Raw genomic sequence first — 18,838 nt, forward strand, 5'->3', positions numbered from 1 at the left:
GGGGCCGGGCTGGGGCGGAGCCCGTTCCCGCCCCAGATGAGGGGTGCGGTAACGGTTGGCCCCGCCCAGCCCACCCGGGCTCTTTCGCGTGGGCTCCATGGCGCTGGTGGAGGTGGACAAAGGTTTCCTCCGCTCTCCGCGGGGCGCTGTGAAGATCGCCCGCGCGGTAGGTCCTGGGGGGAGTGGGGCGGGGTGACCTGTGGGTCCCGCCCGGGAGGGGGAGCGAGGAGCGGCTCTAACCCCTGTTAACCCCCGTTAATGCCCATTATCCCCCCGTTAATCCCCGTTACTGGCTCTGTCCCCGCAGCTGGTGGCGTTGGTGACACTGATCTGCTTCGCGGCCTCCCACTCGCATGAGGCTTACACGGCGCTGGCCGCCATGGAGGTGGCGATCACGGTGCTGCTGTTCCTGCTGTACCTGCTGCAGCTGGACAAGAGGCTGAGCTGGTTCTTCTGGCCCCTGGCTGTGAGTACCGGCTGGACCCGAACCGGCACTGGTTCTGCCTGTTCAGGGGGGTTACTGTTAGAAAGTTCAGTTACCGTTTCCATAAAGTTTAAGCAAAAAGCAGCGTTCTGCTGTTAAACCGGTTTTACCGGACCTATCACAATGTTCTTTTGCATCGGTTTCTAAATTGCTGGGTGGCCTCCCCCACCAGCCCCTCCTGCAATGACCGTCATTTGCCTAATTTTGTAATACTCTACCTTCCTTCTTTCACATCACAAATTAACCACACACTTTCACGTAACGTCCCTTTTTTTTTTTTTTTTTAATTTGGTTGTGGTTTTAGTCTGTCAAGCATAGCCAACTTGCATAAATTTGACTGCCAAGAAAAAAAAAAAAAGTTAAAATGAGGAAGTTTTATCACAAATGCTCTTTTTAGCATCAGACCACAGGGTGTCACTATCGGTCTTAGGCGAATAATAGTGTAGTTTCGTTTCTATAGCAAACCAGCAGATCAACAGATTTTAGTAATTCACACGGTATTGGGAGCTATTCACGTTCTTTTTCAGGTGTGTATTTCCAAATAAATATATTGCTTACACTGGCTGTTTCAGGATATTTTCAATTCGGTGATTGCGGCGCTGTTCCTCCTCATTGTGTGCCTGTTTGCAGTAATAATCAAGACCAACACTGGGACCCTGGTTGGAGGAGTAAGTAGGAAAATTATTAACAAATTTTAGTTCTTGCAGTAGACGTGTGAACCTCTTGGTATACTTACATTGTTGTAAGACCAAAAAAATAACTGTTGTGGAAGCACATACACAGAAGTATATACACAAACAAAAGTGAATACATACTCAATATACATCACAAAGAAATAAAATCCTCAAATCACTAGTAATTTAAACATATGACTTGACTTAGGGATTACTACAGAGAAGTACCAATACTGAAAATTGGAGTTCAACTGATTTCAGTAACCCATTTGGTTCCATAGGTGGAAATTCTGAGTGGGAGAATCCATAGCTCTTCTAGCACTGTCCAGTTTGGTTACACTGCTTAAGAAGAAATGCTTGCAGTCCTGCTAAAAAGAATTGAAACTTTTAAACAGATGTGCTGGTACCTCCCTCTTGATGTGTGTGCCATTTTTTCTGACACAGGCAGAAATTACAGCAGTGGAAAAGTTATTTTTTCATAATATGACTGCAAGATTTTTGTGTACTGAGGGTAAAAACAGTTTAATAATTCGTTTAAGCAACTGGTATTTTTAATTCAAATGAAAACTAGTTAACAGTAAACAATAGGGGAGAAAAAAATCATTTTTGAAAGTATTTAAGTCTCCTGAAGTACAAGATAAGCTAAAACGTGACATGCAACCAAAAGACACCCTGAACTTGCCACTTAACAAAATCAGTTTAAGAGAGAGTGAGGTGGAAAGCTGATGTCTTTGCAGACACTGACATCCTAAGCAAAAAAAGAGCCTTTCTGACATAGTGACCCGCTATGCTAAAATGTAATATATATTCTCAGCTGTGAAGTTAATAAAACTAAAGTTAAGTTGGAATCAGGAGACTAAGCAGGTAGCTTTGAAAACAAGTTTGGGCAGAATATATTAAATCTTCAGTACTAAGAGAAACAGAATTGCCCTGTGGCCTGTGCTCCCAGGGTACACACTGCCTGGAACTGCTCTCCCAAAAGAGCCTGGCTTAGCATTACTGCCACTGATCAGGTAATTCCATTTTAAAACATAATTGCATAACAAAACTTGGGGGTGAAGGGAATTGGGCTGGAGGGCAGGAGCTGAGTAAGTTAACTCTGCTGTTTTGCAAACACATTTTTCCAGTTACCTTTTTAAATGCATACGTTTTTTCAGATTGGAATATGTTTCCCATTCATAACTTCAGTGGAGAGGAGCAATTTTTTTTTTTCTGTTAGGCTTGTTTTTACAAATGTTGACTTTTCTCCAGGCCAATACCATTAATTAGGCCCTCCTTAAGCAAACAGTTGAGTTTTAATTTAGGATAAAAGCATTGTCTGGCATAATCAAGTGTTAGTTCAGCTTTTGAGGTCAACACGTCATCTCCAATGCTTCATACAACCATCAAACAAAGCCAGGGCGTAGACTGCTGTATGAAAGGCTGATGGAATTTAAATTTGGATGTTATTTATCAGTTGTCTCGTCTCATACATATATTTAGAAGGCCAGAAGCAAGTTAGGAAGATGTTTACAGTTTCTTTGAAGAATAATAGATGCATCAATACAATAAAAGATAAAGATTCTGTGGGGAAACTAACATTTATCATTACTTTTATAGGTGTTTGGTCTCATATTGCTTGCTCTCTGTATTGTTGATGCAGTTCTTCTTTTCCAGAAGATTAACTTTGGTAGAAGTACTACTGCAAACTTTAGATTACCATTCTGGTAACCGAACGATTTCTCCATCGATGATTGGTTTACTGTTTTCTTTTAAAGAATGTGAATTTCATGTGTTTACCTTTGAATTTCCTGTGCATTTATGTACATTTTTGAAAGTACTGTTTGTAAATTTTCTTGCATTTACAAATGTAGTTTTTGTGTTGAAATTTCACCAGACTAAGTATAATGTAAATTTTTCCTGGTTTTCTAAATATAATTACATTGTCACTTATGTGGAAATCAATTTTGTAATTGCCTTTTTTCTGTAATAGAAAAAAAGAAAATACAAATAGGCCTAAGTACATTATTTAATATTATTTATTTATTTATTAAGTGCACTTAAAAGTAAAAATTACTTATTTGAAGGAATGAATTTTCTTCGACTCCTGTGTTCCTCAGTCCATAGATCAGCCTCTTTGGCTAGTAACTGGTTTATGCCTTCTGAATGCTTTACTGTTGTGAGACATTCTGATTCCCAAGTTTTCATTTTTATATTTAGAGTAGTTCTGAAGATAACCACACTGTCCCTAGCATACTACAATCACAACTGCTCTGCAGTGCATTGAAGATAGCAGATAAAATTATTATAAATCCCACAGAATATGTATGAGGACTGTTGCTGCAAGTGCTCCTACACTCAGAAAGCCAATGGCAAAATTAAGTACCATGTGGATGAGATTGTCCAAACTGAAGACCAAGCACACCTGTGATGAGAGTTTCGGGGCTGATACAATGCAACAGACAAAAGTGAATAAATAAATAAAGGATGCACGTAGTGAAAAGGGAGTTTGTAATAAAACACTTTTTCAGATCCGAGGTGTGCTGGCCAGGGTTGGCCCTTGCCAAGACAATAACTGCTGGCAGCACCCGGAGCTGTGCCAGAGGACACAGAATAAATTGTTTTAAACGGAAAAGACCTTTAAGATCGAGTCCAACTGCTAACCCAGCAGTGCCAAGTCCACCACTAAACCATGCCCCACAGCACGACATTTACACATCTTTTAAATACCTCCAGGGATGGTGACTCCACCACTGCACCGGGAAGCCTGTGCCAGGGCCTGACAGCCCTTTCGGTGAAGACCCTTTTCCGAATACCCAATCCGAACCTCCCTTAGCACAACCTGAGGACATTTCCTCGTGTCCTATCAGTTGTCACTATGGATAAGAAACCCACCCCCACCTCACTACTACCTCATTTCAGGGCGCGACAAGGTCTCCTCTCAGCCGCCTTTTCTGCAGGCTGAACACCCCCGGTGCTCCGCGGGGTCGGGCCCGCACTGCCCCTTCGGGACTCCCGGGCGGTACCAACCGGGCCAGGGCCGGGTCTGGGCTGCGGGCAGCACCCAGGCAGCCGGAGGAGCTCCCCACCCCTTCGCCGCGGCTCGGAACCGCGCCGAGAACTCAGCCACCCCTCCCCAGATTTGGGGATGCTGAAACTTTTTTTCACGTTTCCGCAGTGTCACGATTTCCGCTTCCCTCCTTCAAAAAAAAAAAAAAAAAAAAAAAAAAAAAAGAAACCGCTCCGCAGCTGCCCGCGCTGCTCCAGCCCGCAGCCACCGGCAGCCATGGAGGAGCCCGAGGCCGCCGCGCCTCCGCCCGGGCTGCGCTCGGTCCTTCCCTCCCGGGAATTCCTGGGCTCCCGCAAGGGCCAGCTCCTTCTCGCCGAGTCGGTAAGGGCAGGGGCAGCCCCGGGCGGCGGGCGGGGGGGAGAAGACCCCGGACGCGGGGGATCGCACGGCTTCAGGGAGCGGCCCCGGGCGGAACGCAGGCTCCCGGCCCGAGGACAGCCGGGGCAAAGCTCCCAGAGGCTGGGGGCTCCGGGCCTGTGTTCCCGTGGGTGAATGGGAGCGGGTTCGGCCCCTTCCTCAGCCACAAGAAACTTGGTCGCTGGGGTTCGGTGATAGCGCAGCCTGACGGGGGCCGCGGGAGAGCACAGCGGGAAGGGGGAACAACCACACCAACCGGGGGAAACCTTCAGCGCTTAGGTTCGGTTGGTTGTTTTCATCCAGAGCATGTTAGGAAACCGAAATAGCCGTCATTGAGATTCCCGTGCCTCAAATGTGTTCCCCTCTAGCAGGAGTGCCTATTCAGTTTGACATGGCTTGGATTTCGTTTTAACCTCTTTGCAGTGTGAATCCAGTGACCAGTTTTGAATTGCAGTGACCAGTATTGACCAGACTGGCACTATCTGCTCCTGCCATGGGGAAGCCATGGTTTGCAGGATAGCACGTCCTGAGTATGTCAAGAACCCACTCATGAATTTAGGATGTGGGCCTGACACAGGGCAGCACAATCTCTCAACTCTTGTCCTTGTTCGTATTTGTCAAGACTTAAACCCTGACTGATGGAAAGGTAAAACTTACCCCTATGGAGGGTGCCTATTTCAAAATCAAAAGTTAAATTTTAAGAGGAAGTCAGTGGGATGAAATTAGACTTTCAACATCATTTATACTAGAAATAATGAGACATTTAAACAAGAAGTTCTCTGTAATTTTAGCCAGCGTTTAGGCAGAGGTTGCAAATACTGGAACAGCCCAAACTAGTAGTTAGGTAGAGCACTGGTTAGCTGTGTAAGGTGTCTCTATCCCTCCACTGTTCTAGCTTAGAGAAGGATACAAGGGAATTCAAGCAGGAGAAAGGGAAGGAATGGTCAGAAGAACACCGTGCTGTCAGGCTTCCTGGCCAGCCCTTCTCTACCAGCCCTGTGAGTTTGTGAGGCTGTGGTCTGCCCAGTGCCAGACTGCAAGGGGAACAGTTAGGAGATGCAGGGCTGGCTACAGGGGAAAAAACATTCACTCAGGAAATGAGGAAGACTTTTATGGTGGGGTACATAGGCCTCAGGCTCTATCAGCTCCACTAAAAATGGGGTAAAAATCCCAGGTACCTCCTGTCACTCATACTGCATCTGTAGTTTTCAAAAAAAAAAACCCCACATTTAGAAGACTCCAAAGCCCAACTACCTGTGCTCCTTTGGCACACGTTTTTGTTACACACTCTAACATATACAGGTATTTCCTATACAAGCTTACAGCTGGCAAATTATGACTTTTGGAGTGCCTGGCTTTTTAATGTCTCTGAACGATGACATATTTGAGGAATTGTTTTGGTCATGGGATGAGACTCACCCTTTTGTTGTCATAGAGAAGTACTGATTATGCCTCCTTGGAGTATTAAAAACTGCTCTGTCTTGACAAAACAGGGTTTTATCCTTTGTAAGGCCACTTGGGGCTTCCTGAGGGTTTGGCTGGCTGGAAGCAGCTCTAAAATCCTATCTGCTGAAGCTGCAGCAAAGCTTTCTGTGTGCTCCTTGGAGGCCAGCCCACGTGCTTAGGATGTCGTTTCCTGGCAGAAGGGAGGCAGCAGTAGTTTCTCTCCATTAGTCTCAGCTTTACCAGAAGAAATCCTTCAAAACAGCACAGGCCCCAGAATAAATCCAGTCTGTATACAATTAGGAAAATGCAGTGCAAATAACTGAAGATGAGTCCAAGTCAAATCTATCAAACTTTAAATCTGTTTCATCTTTAGCTTTGTATTTCTTGTCTTGGATGTTTGATTTTTCCCCTTTAACATGGTACTAATGAAAGGCAGGGTTGGGTTCTTTTTAAATGTATGTAAATAATATTCATGGGACAGAGATTTTGGGTAGTGTCTTTTGTTAAGAAACAAAATGGGGTTCTCCTTACTGTTACTGAGTACCTTTGTCACATCACTATTGTTTGGCAGCTTGGCAAGTCACAAGAATAAAGTCATGCAAATACTGGCATCTCTGCAGGTATATCAGCTGCAGGAAGTGCCAAGTCAGATTTTTCAACATTCAAAGCAAACCACCAAAACAAAGCAGCAACTTGCAAACATATCTTGACTGTGGCAGATGGTTGTATTTCTCTGTTTTCTGTCTGTGGCAGAAGGGGAACAGGAGCTGGCTTAAGCAAATTCCCTCAGACTTTGCTGGTTGTGTGCTTGGTGGAAGTAACCTAATCAAAAACTCTTGTTTTGCTCAGTAGAAGTATCTGGCAAATGATTGGTTCAGCTGACAGAAATGATAGCAGTCCAACTGAGATTTTGTAAATTAAGAGGACTGCCACATTCACCCCAGCCCCTTCTCTCACTGCACTGCTGGAGGCAGACAGAGTGCAGCTGAGGGCAACCCAGGAAGGTGACCCTGGCAGCTGTTCCAGGAGTGTGGGGAGCTCAGCACTGCAGGCAAGGATTGCTTTGTTGAAAGGAAACTGCTATAGCCACTTTTTAAAAATAACATTTACACACATTATGGATCTTTACAATGTTCATGTGTGATCTTCATGTTGGGCATGTAAGCTGCTCTGCGGGCTTTTGGGTCTGGGCTTTCCAGGGCTTCCTCCAGGACAAGTTAGGCTGGTGATGAAGCTGATTACTGCTAGAAGCTTAGTTATAATCTCAAATTTTATTCAGAGAATGAAGTCATTGTGCCCCCCCACCCCTCTTCCTTTTGATGTTCCTGCCGTATTAATTTTTTATTCCAGTTGGGATAGCTACACAGCCACAAAGAAGTAGTAACATGAAGAATATGAAGAACATGAAGAATAAGCTTTGCTGGCTCTACCAATCCTATTTATTTTCAACTGTCTCACTCTTCCACTTTCTATTGCCATTCTTTATCTGCCAGGTTAATTTTTTAACTTTTCTTCCTTCCTATTATCTCCCTATGCCATTATTTCTTCTATATATTTTCACACTCTTCTTGTCCTAAGCTTCTCATCTTTGCTAAATGCTCAAGTTGATATCTTAAAGGTCAGCCTCTCCTCCATGGTCTATTTTCCCTATTTAGAGATGCATTTTTCAGTTCTCTCAGTCCTGTGGTGGAACCATTTAACAGCCACTCTCACACCTGCCACCAGAGCATGTACAGTCCACAATTACACATTCTGCTGCCCACCCCAGCTATTTCAGTCAACCTTTTGTTTTGGTCCTGGTACCTGCTTTAATTGCCATTTCCTTAGTCCACTGAAGCCAGTATGCAGTGACTATTTCCTTCCTTTTTCCTTTTCCTTTTTCCTTTTATTTTTTTTCTTTTCCTTCTTCCTTTTCCTTTTTTTTTTCCTTTTTTACTTTTCCTTTTTCATTTTTGTTTTTTCTTTCCTTTTTCCTTTTTCTTTTCCTTTCCCTTTTTTCCTTTTCCTTTTTTTTCCTTTTCCTTTTTCCTTTTCCCTTTTTCTTTTCTGTTACCTTTTTCTTTTCCATTTCCTTTTCCTTTCCTTTTTCTTTTTTTCTTTTTCTCTTTCTTCTTCTTTTTCCTTTTCTCTTTTCTTTTTTTTTTTTCAGAAAAATACAATATGAATCTGTAAAGTAGTCCTGTATAAGTTTGTGTCATTGTGGTGACATGCAGGATGTAAAAATCACTGTGCCTGTTTTTCTCGTCTTTTCCTGCCTTTTTCCTCTCTTTTCAGTCCTCTCTGAACTGACCTTCATAACTGAAGCTTCAGATGCTCTGTATAAAGCCTCTTTTGAAGAAGATCCCTGTGCCTTTCTCCAGGTCTGTAGCCAGAAGGTGACTGTTTATGAAGACAGCTATTTATGGGGGAGCTTCACCTAGAGCTTCACCTCCATAGAGTTCTATGGAGAAGGAACTCAATAGCAGAGTCCATTAAGTGCTACACTTTCTGTCTCTGCCGGTGAACAGTAACACTTCAGTCCAGAGGAGATCCCTGCTACACTCTTACAACTGCTGAAACAAACCTGTTCTTTCCTGTGGAGGGGAACTGTGTGGCCAGCATTGGTCTGTGCTAAGCAGAGGGCACCAGGGTGTGTGCAGTGGTGTCAGTGGTGTTCCTGGCATCCCCATCCTCCCCGAGGGGCTGCAGTGGGGAAGACAAACACCTTCATCTCTTCAGCAGTTCTCCTCCCCTAAGGATCACTGTGCTTTCTAACCACTGTAACTAATTATTTTCAATGCTTTACTTTGCAAGATGGTTATATATTAACACAACTTCATAATTCCCAGCCAGGTCAAGAAGCCCCACAACTGTTCAGTCATAATGACATAGGAGAAAATTACTTTTGGAAATACAATACCGAAGAATTTCCTTTAAGAAAGAAAAAATAATACATAAAAGCTCTGTCTCTGTTACGTACATTCCCTTTTCTGTAAAAAAAAGGTGCGGAATGAAGAAGCAGGCCTCTTTTTTTGCCAAGATTTTTTATAAAACTAGACCATGGAAGGATCCTTCTCTGTTTGCTGCACTGCATCCAAATATTCCTCCACACAGATGCTGGTAACAATCACACTAACATTTCAGCAGCAGTGCAGGAACTGCTCAGACTTCTGGCTGCTATTGATGCTGAGGATGTACTCCCAGAGGAAAAAGAAACCCTCTGTCTAGATACAAATGGATAAAAGTGATAAAACACAATTTTTATTTTTTCTCACAGAAGCAGCAGTGCTTCCTGAGTCTGAAAAAGCTAGAAAAGACATGCAACTGCTTTGAGCCTCACAAACTTCCTCTCTGGCTTTTTGTTTGGTTTTTCTTTTTTAGCATAGACACAGAGCTGTTAGAAAAACAACAAATTCCCATTGCTTGACCTTTCTCTGAAACGAGTTTTAAACACACTGCTTCAGAAAAAAAGGTGTGAAACAAGGGTGATATTCAGTGGCTCATGTGACTGTTTTCAGAGGAGTCAGGCTAGGTTGCTTTTGAATTTGTCACTTTAGGAGCAACGTCCAGTTTACCAGATCTTTGTCTCAAAGACTTGAAGTGTGGAAAAGTAGGTGATTTCTGAGTACAGACTGGCAGATCAATGCTTGTATTGTGGGAGGAGATGCAAATTTTTTGAATTGCCAAATTTTTAGATGACATCAAATGCTTTAGAGTTAGCAGCAGTGCAATTAAATGGTCAGACAAGATAACAAGAAACCTACTCACTCTTAAAATTCAGAAAAGATAATAATAGGTAATATGCAGTATCAGACAGAAGGGGAAATGAGCCATAAATTATGTGAAATACCACCAAAGCCAACAGCCCTGTGGGCTCTTGTTTGTTACACAAGGCCATCCCCAGGTTACTGAGTAGATATGACATTAAAATCAGAGCTGCAGTGCCACCAGGCAGACAGAAACTTAGCTGTTGCCTGACAGAGGCTTCAGGCACCTCCTTCCTTTTGTTTCTCTTGTTCTTTTTATTGTCTCCTTGCTTCCACTTCCAGCCTTGCCTCAGTGAGGGCCGTAGCATTTTAAAATATCAACTTTCAAACCTTCCTTCTCAAAATCAGGTCCAACGTTCTGCTACTGAAAGTGGGTTGGTTAGTGGGACCTACCCTGAACACGTCTCCACTATCACACACTTTCCTTTAGCCAGAAAAGGGAAGAGGTTTGGGTTTTCTTTAAACACCAGAACAAGCAAGTAAAAATATCCTAGCTACTTGGTGGTTTCTTTTTAAACCAAGAAAACATGCAACGGTGTCTAAATTATGCTCAACTAATGCAAGTGGAGCAGATTCAGAAAGTTCAAGTCCTGACCTTTCCGGTTTTTGTCTGGGGGGTGGGAAGGGAATAGGCTGCATGATAGGAAGGAAGAAGTCCTCTTTCCTCTTACAAGTTTTCAAGTTTTGTTATACACACTTGTCTTCAAAGAGTACAGATTACACTTCATCCACAGAAATAAAATACCCCCTTATGGGTAAAATACTTTGAATGAGTTCCTTCTGCTCTATGAAAGCTCTAGGAAAGCCTGCAAAGAGACTGTGTAAGCTATAAGCAAATAATAATGGGATGAATAACAACAAATAGGGTAAATATTCTCAGGTAACACACCCCAATGCATAAATGCTATACTTACTATACATAGTACATATATACACATAAGCTATATATACTAGCTTAGTTTCTAACAAATGAATGAAACAAGAACAATGCGCAGGCATTTTAAGATAAATATAGTATCTTACTAAAAATGTCACATCCTCTCAAACTTCACCACCCAGTCCTAATGGTTCAAAACAATATACAATATACTCCAATTATCCTGGTCAAGAACTGACTGTTTTCCCCCATATATCTCTATACCTATTTTCCCCCAATACCTCTATTTTCATTATCACATTGGTGATAATGTCAGTGTTCTGATTTAAAAGTTAAAAAAAATCCTTGTAATCTAATACTCAAACAATACCTAAAGCATCTCTGAGCATTGCTAAGGCAGAGATTTGTCTCCAAGAGAAAAAGCTGAATAGAGCAGCATAAAATGCTTTATTCAGCATGCTAGCTCCTTTTTATTTAAGCTAATTTGAAGAATACAGCAACCAGTTACCACGTGAGGCAGTCAAGCCATAGGGCTGGAGCCTCTTCTTGGAGGTGACCAACTACCAGTACATAATTTGAAAATGTTATTAAGTTACTCCATGGTTCTCTCATCTCCCCTGTTCACATACAAATACCGTAGCTGGGAGTCTCTAAGTGTAGCCCAGCACTTTGGTCCTGTCTGGTTTAGGTGAAAATGCATTTTCTCTGGCTATTTTCCCATCATGAAACTTTCTATTTTGTGCCATAAGCTGTATTCTAAAGGTACTCTAATTGCATGGGAAAACGCATGACATTTTTATTATTTCCTGAAGTTAGGAATCATGGAGATAAAACAAATCTATGGGAGTTATCTATCCTATTAATCTCTAAAACAGCTGTCTACACTGGAAAAGTAGAACCAGAGGCTTCCAGAAATCACAGAATAATTAATTCTCACCTTTTTTCTGTCTGTCAACAGCAGACTTCTTTCTTTCAGCTCTAAGAAGATTATAAATGCTGAGTTACTTTGGACTATCTAGCAATGATTTGGATTTCAAATGAGAACTGTCACAGCTGAAGGCTTAAAGCTCTGTTTGCTTGGCAGTGCCCCGTTCTATTTTCAGAATTTGTCAGAACTGTTTAGAGTTCAGAACTAATTACTGACTTGGAGAGGTGCAAATCCACTGAGCTCTCTGGAAGGTCGTTTTCACACACATTGAATTAAACACCATTACTTTAGATTTATTCCATGCTAAACAAGAAGTCATTTGGCCCAAGAAGAAAAGAAAAAATAGGAAGCAAGATATGCCATAATCAGCAGCAGTGACAGAAATAGGAAGGGAGAATAAAGCTTCAAAGCTGCTCAGCTTCCTGAGGCTCTGCTATTCCATGCAAATAACTACTGTTTTCCCTTTACTCTAGGTGCTGTCATTTATCATCTTTATCTGCTTTATTGCATCTCTAGCTGCCTCTTTCATGACGGCACCACTCCTAGAGTTCCTGCTGGCACTGTTTCTTTTTTTTGCCTATGCCTCCAAACTTAATGAGAAGTTTAAAGGATTCTACTGGCCTCTGACGGTAAGTGAGATGTGCAGTATAAACCCCATACATTTAAGTGTAGGGTATAACATGAATAAAAGAGACTACATGGGAGTTTAGGCTGACTGTTAACAACTTCACCCCCTATTAGAAACTTGTCCATATTGTCTCTCATTCCAAAGGTCCCAAAGCAGTCTTTCAGCTGTGCTATACAACGTACTACAGCCTTCTTGGTGCTGACACAAAGCATAATTTTATTAAAGCACAGAATTCATGCTTGATTTCAGGCAAATGGCATGGGGCTGGATCTTAAGAAGCAGGCACTATCAGCTGAAATAAGTCTGACCACTGCTGGTGTCTCCCTAGCAAGTATGATCACACAAATGGGGAAACTGAGGCAGGCTACACATTCTATATGCTAACACATAAACTTTGCTAAAATTAAGAGTTTGTTAAATTTAAGAGCTGTTGTGATGCAGCCATGCTTACCTGCAAACTGCCAACTACTTTTGTCCAGGGGGGGAGCCCTGCAACTCTCATCGGCAGATGCTCATTTACACAAAGGAAACCACTGGCTGTGCATTGGGAAGTTTTCGGGTTGGTTGTAGGAGGTGATGGCTGCACACTGGCCACTGGATGGCTCTGTTGCTTCAAACATTCGTTGGAAAGGGAGAATCTGCCCAGCAGTACAAATACTTTTTTAAAAAATCTAATTCAATTGATCTGGACAATAGCAATAGTTTGCCATAGGTCACTTCCAACCCAAACCAATCTATGATCCTTTGTCAGTCAGCTTTGAATTAGCTCTCAATGTGTAAAAAAACACATTTGCAAGGACATCCACGGATAAAACAGTAACAGTGACTTTGACTATGACAGTGTGCATACCTTTCAGATGGTAATCTCAGTTCTGTTATTTTCTCATGCATCTCATGCATGTTATTTTCTACGTGCATCTGATTCCCAAAATAAGACCAAAAAAACCCCACCACATTTATTATGTCTGTTATCATAATAAACTCTAGCCACAGAATGTATCTAAATGGCCTCATCCTGACTCCAGAGAAGTTTCTTGTAGGATTTGTCTTTTGAGACAGTACCTTAATCACCCATCTCTTTGAAAAGGCAGAAGACCTAATGGCTAACAGAGGTCAAGATCCCATTATTGCAGCTCACATGATTTACACATGCCCTGGGAATCACAGTTCTTTATTTAATATACAGTTCAGAGATGCTGGTGCTCCAGCACATGACTGCTTTTATTATAGGGCACATGGCCTCTGCCCTGCAGAGCTACAGTCTCTGCCACAGAAGCACTATTTCAGTGATAGCAATGGGTGTGTTCCCTTCAGGCCAGCTGGGATTACAGATGTACACACTGGGTATAAATCACAGTGCAACTCATCTGCTACAAAATACCAGGCTGCTGCCACACTGCAGTGTCAGGCAAGTCCACGGATGCAACAGTGAAAAATTTTAATGGTAATTCTGGAAATAATTTTTAGAGGAGTTTGTGTACTGGAATTACATGATTAATCTGAGAATGCAACATTGCTTATTTTACAGGATTTCTTGCGGTGTGTCACTGCTGCCATTATTTACTTTGCCATTTCAATTGCTGCTGTCTCAAAATACAACGATGGAGCTTCTAAAGCAGCAGGAGTAAGTAGATGTGAGCTTTCTACTTAGGTATTTTGGTGAACTGTGAATGGATGTACTTCAGAAACAATTCAATTTTGACCCCATTGCAAGTAGTAGAAGTTTCTTCAATTAACTGCAAATTAGATTTGCCTAAAGCAAGGATGATATGGTCGGTCATCTAGAAAAACAGGTTTTGAATCAATTAATAATTTTTTCATTCTAATAATGCTGCTTAATGTTAACTGTACTACTCAGGCAAGACACCTATTCTGCTTTTTTAATTTCACCAGCTGTACAGGGAAGATAAACTACTCTGTTCCTGCAAAGAACATCAAGATCCTTGAACAGAAGGAATAATAATAATTAAAAAATCAAACTTGTAATTAGTAAGGACAGTCTAAATTAAGTAGTTTTAACCTCCTTCCTCTACTGCTTAATTTTACTTGGAAGACTTCAAACAAAAGCAGTGTCATTTTTCCCTCCAGTATATGGACTTCCCAGGAGAGAGCCTTCATCAGCAGCATTTTGTGTTCAGAAATAAGATACAGCCTCTCCATTTGCAACTTGACTCTGAAGCATCAATAATGTATGCAACATAAATAAAATTTGCATAATAATGTTAAGATAGGGAAGCACAAAACCCAGTAGTGTTAGCCAGCAGCCCTCACAAAACCATCCCAAACCATACACAGTTTCAAAACAGATATTGAAGTCTTTGTCACTCAGTTTGGACACTGAGTGATTAACACAGCATTTTTTTTCCCCAGCTTCTGAGGCTGAAACACAGCCTGTGCCACCCTGCTGCTTCCTTAGTGCTGAGCAGGTAACCCCAGAATCATTTTATCTCAAACCAGTTCATTCTACAATAGCCATGTTGCCTTGCAAACCAGTAGATAACTATTCCCAGAGACATCAAGGTGATTTCTTGGTGGCAAAGAGATGTGCTGAGATGGCAGAGGCACAGGTTAGGTTCTCCTGTAGCTCTCAGCACAGGGCAGTGCAGTGCTCAGAACACACCCAAAAAGTGATGTATCCTGAGGAAGGGCTGAGGACATGTCTGACAGAGCAACTTTAGGGATCAGCCTCTCAGATTAGCTCTAATTTAGTTGATACCAATGGGTCACAAGACAGTTCCCTTCTCTGTCTTTTTAGAAAGGAACAGGCCAGAAAAAAAAAAAAAAAAGAAAAAAAGAAAAAAAAAAAAAAAAATCAAGTCTGAGTTTTCTGTCAGAATTTTCCTTGTGTTGGTGAAGCTCATTTTGGTTTGGCACTGGTGGATGTGAACTATTGTTTAAGAGTATTGTTTTACCATTTTAGGTGTTTGGATTTATAGCCACAATAGTGTATGCCATTGATTTCTACATAACCTTCAATGACCTGGTTACTTTTCTCAAGCAAGGCAGTTCTGATTCCCCTGAAGGGCACAAATCAGAAGGTAGGTAAAATTCACCATTTTGGTTATGTGAGCACATAACGTGAAATTTTATTCTCTGTTTCAACCTTCAAAGGGGAACAAGAACACTTACTTAGTAATAACAGTTTCTATTCTTGGCTACCTTGCTTTTCAATGCCACAACTATGCTGAATTACCAAGCTGCTTAGTCATAAAATACAACTGGAATTTCAGTGATTTATAAAGATAACTAGCAAGCTAGGAATGTGAAACTTCACAGAGTCCTGTGCCATCTAACTTTGAAAGGCTCCAAATACCACTACATATATTTTTGTGCAGCACACACTTTTTCCCTCCCATCAATAAATGTTACTTTACAAAAAAAAAAAAAAAAAAAAGTAACAATCTGTTTTTTAAAAAACACTAACAAATCCACATTTGTTGACAACCCAACAATGTTTTCCTCTTTATCCTCTCTATATCTGTATTAACTCTTATTTATAGCTAAACTTTGACCATCTGTGGGCAAATTGTCTTGAAATCCAAGAGCCACACAACATAAAATAAACAAGATTGTTATCAAATTTCTAATACTGGAAGTACAGTCTAGATCAACAGATCTAAGTGGATCAGACAGCTCCACTTAGACAAAGATAAAAAAAGAGAGACCTGCTTTTCAGAGTTCAAACCCTTCCCAAGTCAGGACACAGGCAGCTATTTCGCAGTACTCAGAATCCCAAATCAGAGATCATGCCCCTGTGATACATCTCATTGCAGCCACACAGATGAAAAAGACAGATCCACATTTAAGCAAAAGCAACCACTCCACACAAAACCAAAGCCCACAGAAACCTCAAAAACATACACCCAAGATGCATACAGGATTCTAGAAGGTACACAGTAATACTGACACTCTTTCCTAGGTGTTTTTTTTTAGACCTAAATGTTTTTCAAGCTTTAGGCCAAAAAGAAGAACAGAAAAGAAAGAAAAATTAGAGGAACAGATCCTAGGAAGCTAACTAAAAACTGTTTATCCCCATGAACTGAACTAACCCAAAGAAGATGATCAGGTGACAAGGGTACAAAATTAGGCTAAAGATCAGATCTCATTTGCCTGGAAATAGAGAGGGAAATAAATGAACTTACGAATATGCAGTCACGCAGCTTTGTGTTGATGATCTGACCAGGCAAGAAGGGCTCTGCCCTGCAGTACTCCTCCAGCACCAAACTCTGTTCACTCTGGAGCTTTCAGCTCCTGAAGCCAGAAATCCCTTGCTTCCTTGCAAGCTGAGTCTCAGGCTTGGGCAAAATGTACCTCTGCAGGCCTACCAGGATTTCTTCTTGTCTTGAAGCTTCTGTTTTTCAGATACACTGAGCTGGCAGTGAGTATCTGTGACCCACAGCAAACAGCAATATTCTAGTACAGGAAGCATGTCTTCAGCAGACTTCCTCTTGGTGCTCATGCTAATAATACCATCTCTGCAGCTTCTGTCATTTGAACTGTTATCTATGTTGTAGTGGTCTAAGTGTCTCTCAGCAGCATTTCTCAAGTCCTGTGAAACACTGTTTAAAGTTCCCTCACGTTGGAATTGACATTTCACAAGCCTTTTCCTAAATACACCACGTCCTTTGAAGCAGACGCCTGCTGAAGAGCAGCATCTCTCTCCCAGCAAGAGCTAAAGCTGTCACAGAGATTTCCAGTTTTCATTTTCACTGTTCCTTGCTTTCAATTCCAGATGAAGACTCGGATTCTGACTCAGACTGAAGAAACAAACACCAACCAAGTGTGAAGGGAAGATGATCAAGCACTTTGCTGAATGCACTGCCAACTAAAATATCTCCCTTACTCAGTCTTGGTACCCACTTTCCACCCCACTGTTTATGAAATCACCCAAGCACAGACATGGGCAGTGATGTGGAAAAGGAGACTATTCTCAATGCCATTAGACACTCCTTCAGAACTACAGATTTTGCAGTAGTTCAACCTGCCAGACATCTGTGTCCACACAACACATCTCAATTCTCTGTTGCCCCTACTTTACTCAGCACTACAATGTACTGAGTAAATGGGAACATAGTATTTTAAATATGTAAGCTGATCTTTTAATATGCTTTCTTAATTCCAAATCGTTAATACTTAACATCTTTTCTATTCCTTGCTGTGCCAAAGAAGAGAGGCTCAGAATGCCTTTATTTGTATTTTTCTTCATTAACCAACCATATTTTTTAATCTAAATCTGAGTATTCTACTATCTCAAGCACTGAAAGCATAGATTACAGTTATAATGCAATACATTTGTATCTACTACCCATTTGCAATAAGTGAGAACTGGAAATCCGCAGCAAGAACAAACTTCATAGTATAATTGTGTTGCTGGGTAGCTGGCTCATCAAACATTCACTGTCACTTTTCTAAACTACTTGGGTGGGGTCACATCCCATCTTCTGTAGTCTCACCACAGATACAAGGTTCCTACCATTTGCATGGAAGCCCTTGTGTTTGCACAGGCAGGTAAAGAAGGTTTGCCAAACACCATCCAACATTACCTGCCTGTTGAAGCCTGCAAATATCTGTGTGCAAGTCTGATCTCAAGCTCTGTGTTAGGAATATTTCCTCCTGTGAGAAGCAGCACTGGACTCAATCCACTGGCTTTGCAAAACAGACAATTGTTTCTGTAACACTCAGGATACCTGGACCCCAAGAGGGAAATACAACCTTCCCACTGTGAAAAGGCAGAAAACCCGCTTCCAAACTAAACTGTGTCTGCAATGAGATTCATTTTCCCAGACCACTTTCTCTGGGGTGTAGGGGTTCCCCCCCTCCTTCTGGAAGGCCATGATTTATCTCACAGTCTGGTGTTCTGGGGAAAAGTCATGTGAATTTACAAGGAGATGTTTTCACAGGCAGCACAATCTACCTTGAAATATTTGTGTCTACCTATAACCACCTGCTGCTTGGAAAAAGCATGCTCCTTATATACATGGCACCAGGCAGGTCTATTTCAGAGAAACCTGTATGCGTTTTTAAAAGTTAATATAGTACCAGAACAGGTGGCCTTAACAAAAAGTGATTAAAATGAGAGCAGATAGTACTCATGGAGTAAATTAAAAACAAGGATAAAACAATAAAGGCAGATTTCCTCTGGAAAAAACTTACTGCTTGGTTTCCAATCTCTTGCCAGTAGCTCACTGCTGCTGGGCAGAAACATGGATCTGAACAGCGAGCGGGTGCTTGGGAAGGTGCTGGCCAGATTCAGAGTTGCCAAACAGGTAGCTCCTACATCTCCTGTTTCCAGACCACTGAATAAAAGCAAAACACATGTTTACTTCCAAATGTGACAAATAATCTTTGCTTTTATGAGAAAGTGCTCTTTGGACCTTTTCCAGCATGAAATTCCACATTTCTTTCTTTTCTATTGTCATATTGTACTGGCACGCACTGTGACGTCATGGGACCTGGGCTCATTTTTGTATTCAATTGTTTTGTATTCCTCTTTTTTTTAATACTTTAATTAAAAATGTATTGCATGTCTCAGCTGGAAACAAGTACATGGTTAGTATTTAGAAACCATGCTGGATTAAACCTTTTTAATAGAAGTGTTGGGTGTCTTGACTTATTTTAATACTTGGTAGTACCACCTTGTCTCTGCCCA

At 41.6% G+C, this 18,838-nt stretch overlaps 2 protein-coding genes across 2 annotated transcripts; both read left to right on the forward strand.

The window, feature by feature from the left end:
• The first annotated feature begins 26 nt into the window (after nucleotides 1-26).
• On the forward strand, nucleotides 27-3,098 carry LOC139801985 (chemokine-like factor). Its single transcript, XM_071756697.1, has 4 exons — nucleotides 27-166; nucleotides 308-466; nucleotides 1,057-1,152; nucleotides 2,758-3,098. The coding sequence occupies exons 1-4, from the start codon at nucleotides 98-100 to the stop codon at nucleotides 2,866-2,868; spliced, it is 435 nt and encodes a 144-aa protein (XP_071612798.1). The 5' UTR covers nucleotides 27-97; the 3' UTR covers nucleotides 2,869-3,098.
• A 132-nt stretch (nucleotides 3,099-3,230) lies between these two features.
• CMTM3 (CKLF like MARVEL transmembrane domain containing 3) lies at nucleotides 3,231-18,782 on the forward strand. Its single transcript, XM_071756695.1, has 5 exons — nucleotides 3,231-4,528; nucleotides 12,035-12,190; nucleotides 13,718-13,813; nucleotides 15,110-15,227; nucleotides 16,922-18,782. Exons 1-5 carry the CDS (start codon nucleotides 4,286-4,288, stop codon nucleotides 16,948-16,950), a joined length of 642 nt encoding a protein of 213 aa, XP_071612796.1. The 5' UTR covers nucleotides 3,231-4,285; the 3' UTR covers nucleotides 16,951-18,782.
• The last annotated feature ends 56 nt before the right edge of the window (nucleotides 18,783-18,838 follow it).

Source organism: Heliangelus exortis, chromosome 13, assembly GCF_036169615.1.
Source record: "Heliangelus exortis chromosome 13, bHelExo1.hap1, whole genome shotgun sequence".
In the NCBI taxonomy this organism is placed as follows: domain Eukaryota; kingdom Metazoa; phylum Chordata; class Aves; order Apodiformes; family Trochilidae; genus Heliangelus; species Heliangelus exortis.

What these genes read in the sequence shown, in the direction of transcription:
- CMTM3 (XM_071756695.1), top strand. Translation starts at nt 4,286, where the DNA reads ATGCTGAAACTTTTTTTCACGTTTCCGCAGTGTCACGATTTCCGCTTC. An exon ending in GATTCTACTGGCCTCTGACG is followed by an intron (nt 12,191 to 13,717) that starts GTAAGTGAGATG and finishes CTTATTTTACAG; the next exon opens with GATTTCTTGCGGTGTGTCAC. An exon ending in TGAAGGGCACAAATCAGAAG is followed by an intron (nt 15,228 to 16,921) that starts GTAGGTAAAATT and finishes TTTCAATTCCAG; the next exon opens with ATGAAGACTCGGATTCTGAC.
- LOC139801985 (XM_071756697.1), top strand. Translation starts at nt 98, where the DNA reads ATGGCGCTGGTGGAGGTGGACAAAGGTTTCCTCCGCTCTCCGCGGGGC. An exon ending in CTGTGAAGATCGCCCGCGCG is followed by an intron (nt 167 to 307) that starts GTAGGTCCTGGG and finishes CTGTCCCCGCAG; the next exon opens with CTGGTGGCGTTGGTGACACT. An exon ending in CTGGGACCCTGGTTGGAGGA is followed by an intron (nt 1,153 to 2,757) that starts GTAAGTAGGAAA and finishes TTACTTTTATAG; the next exon opens with GTGTTTGGTCTCATATTGCT.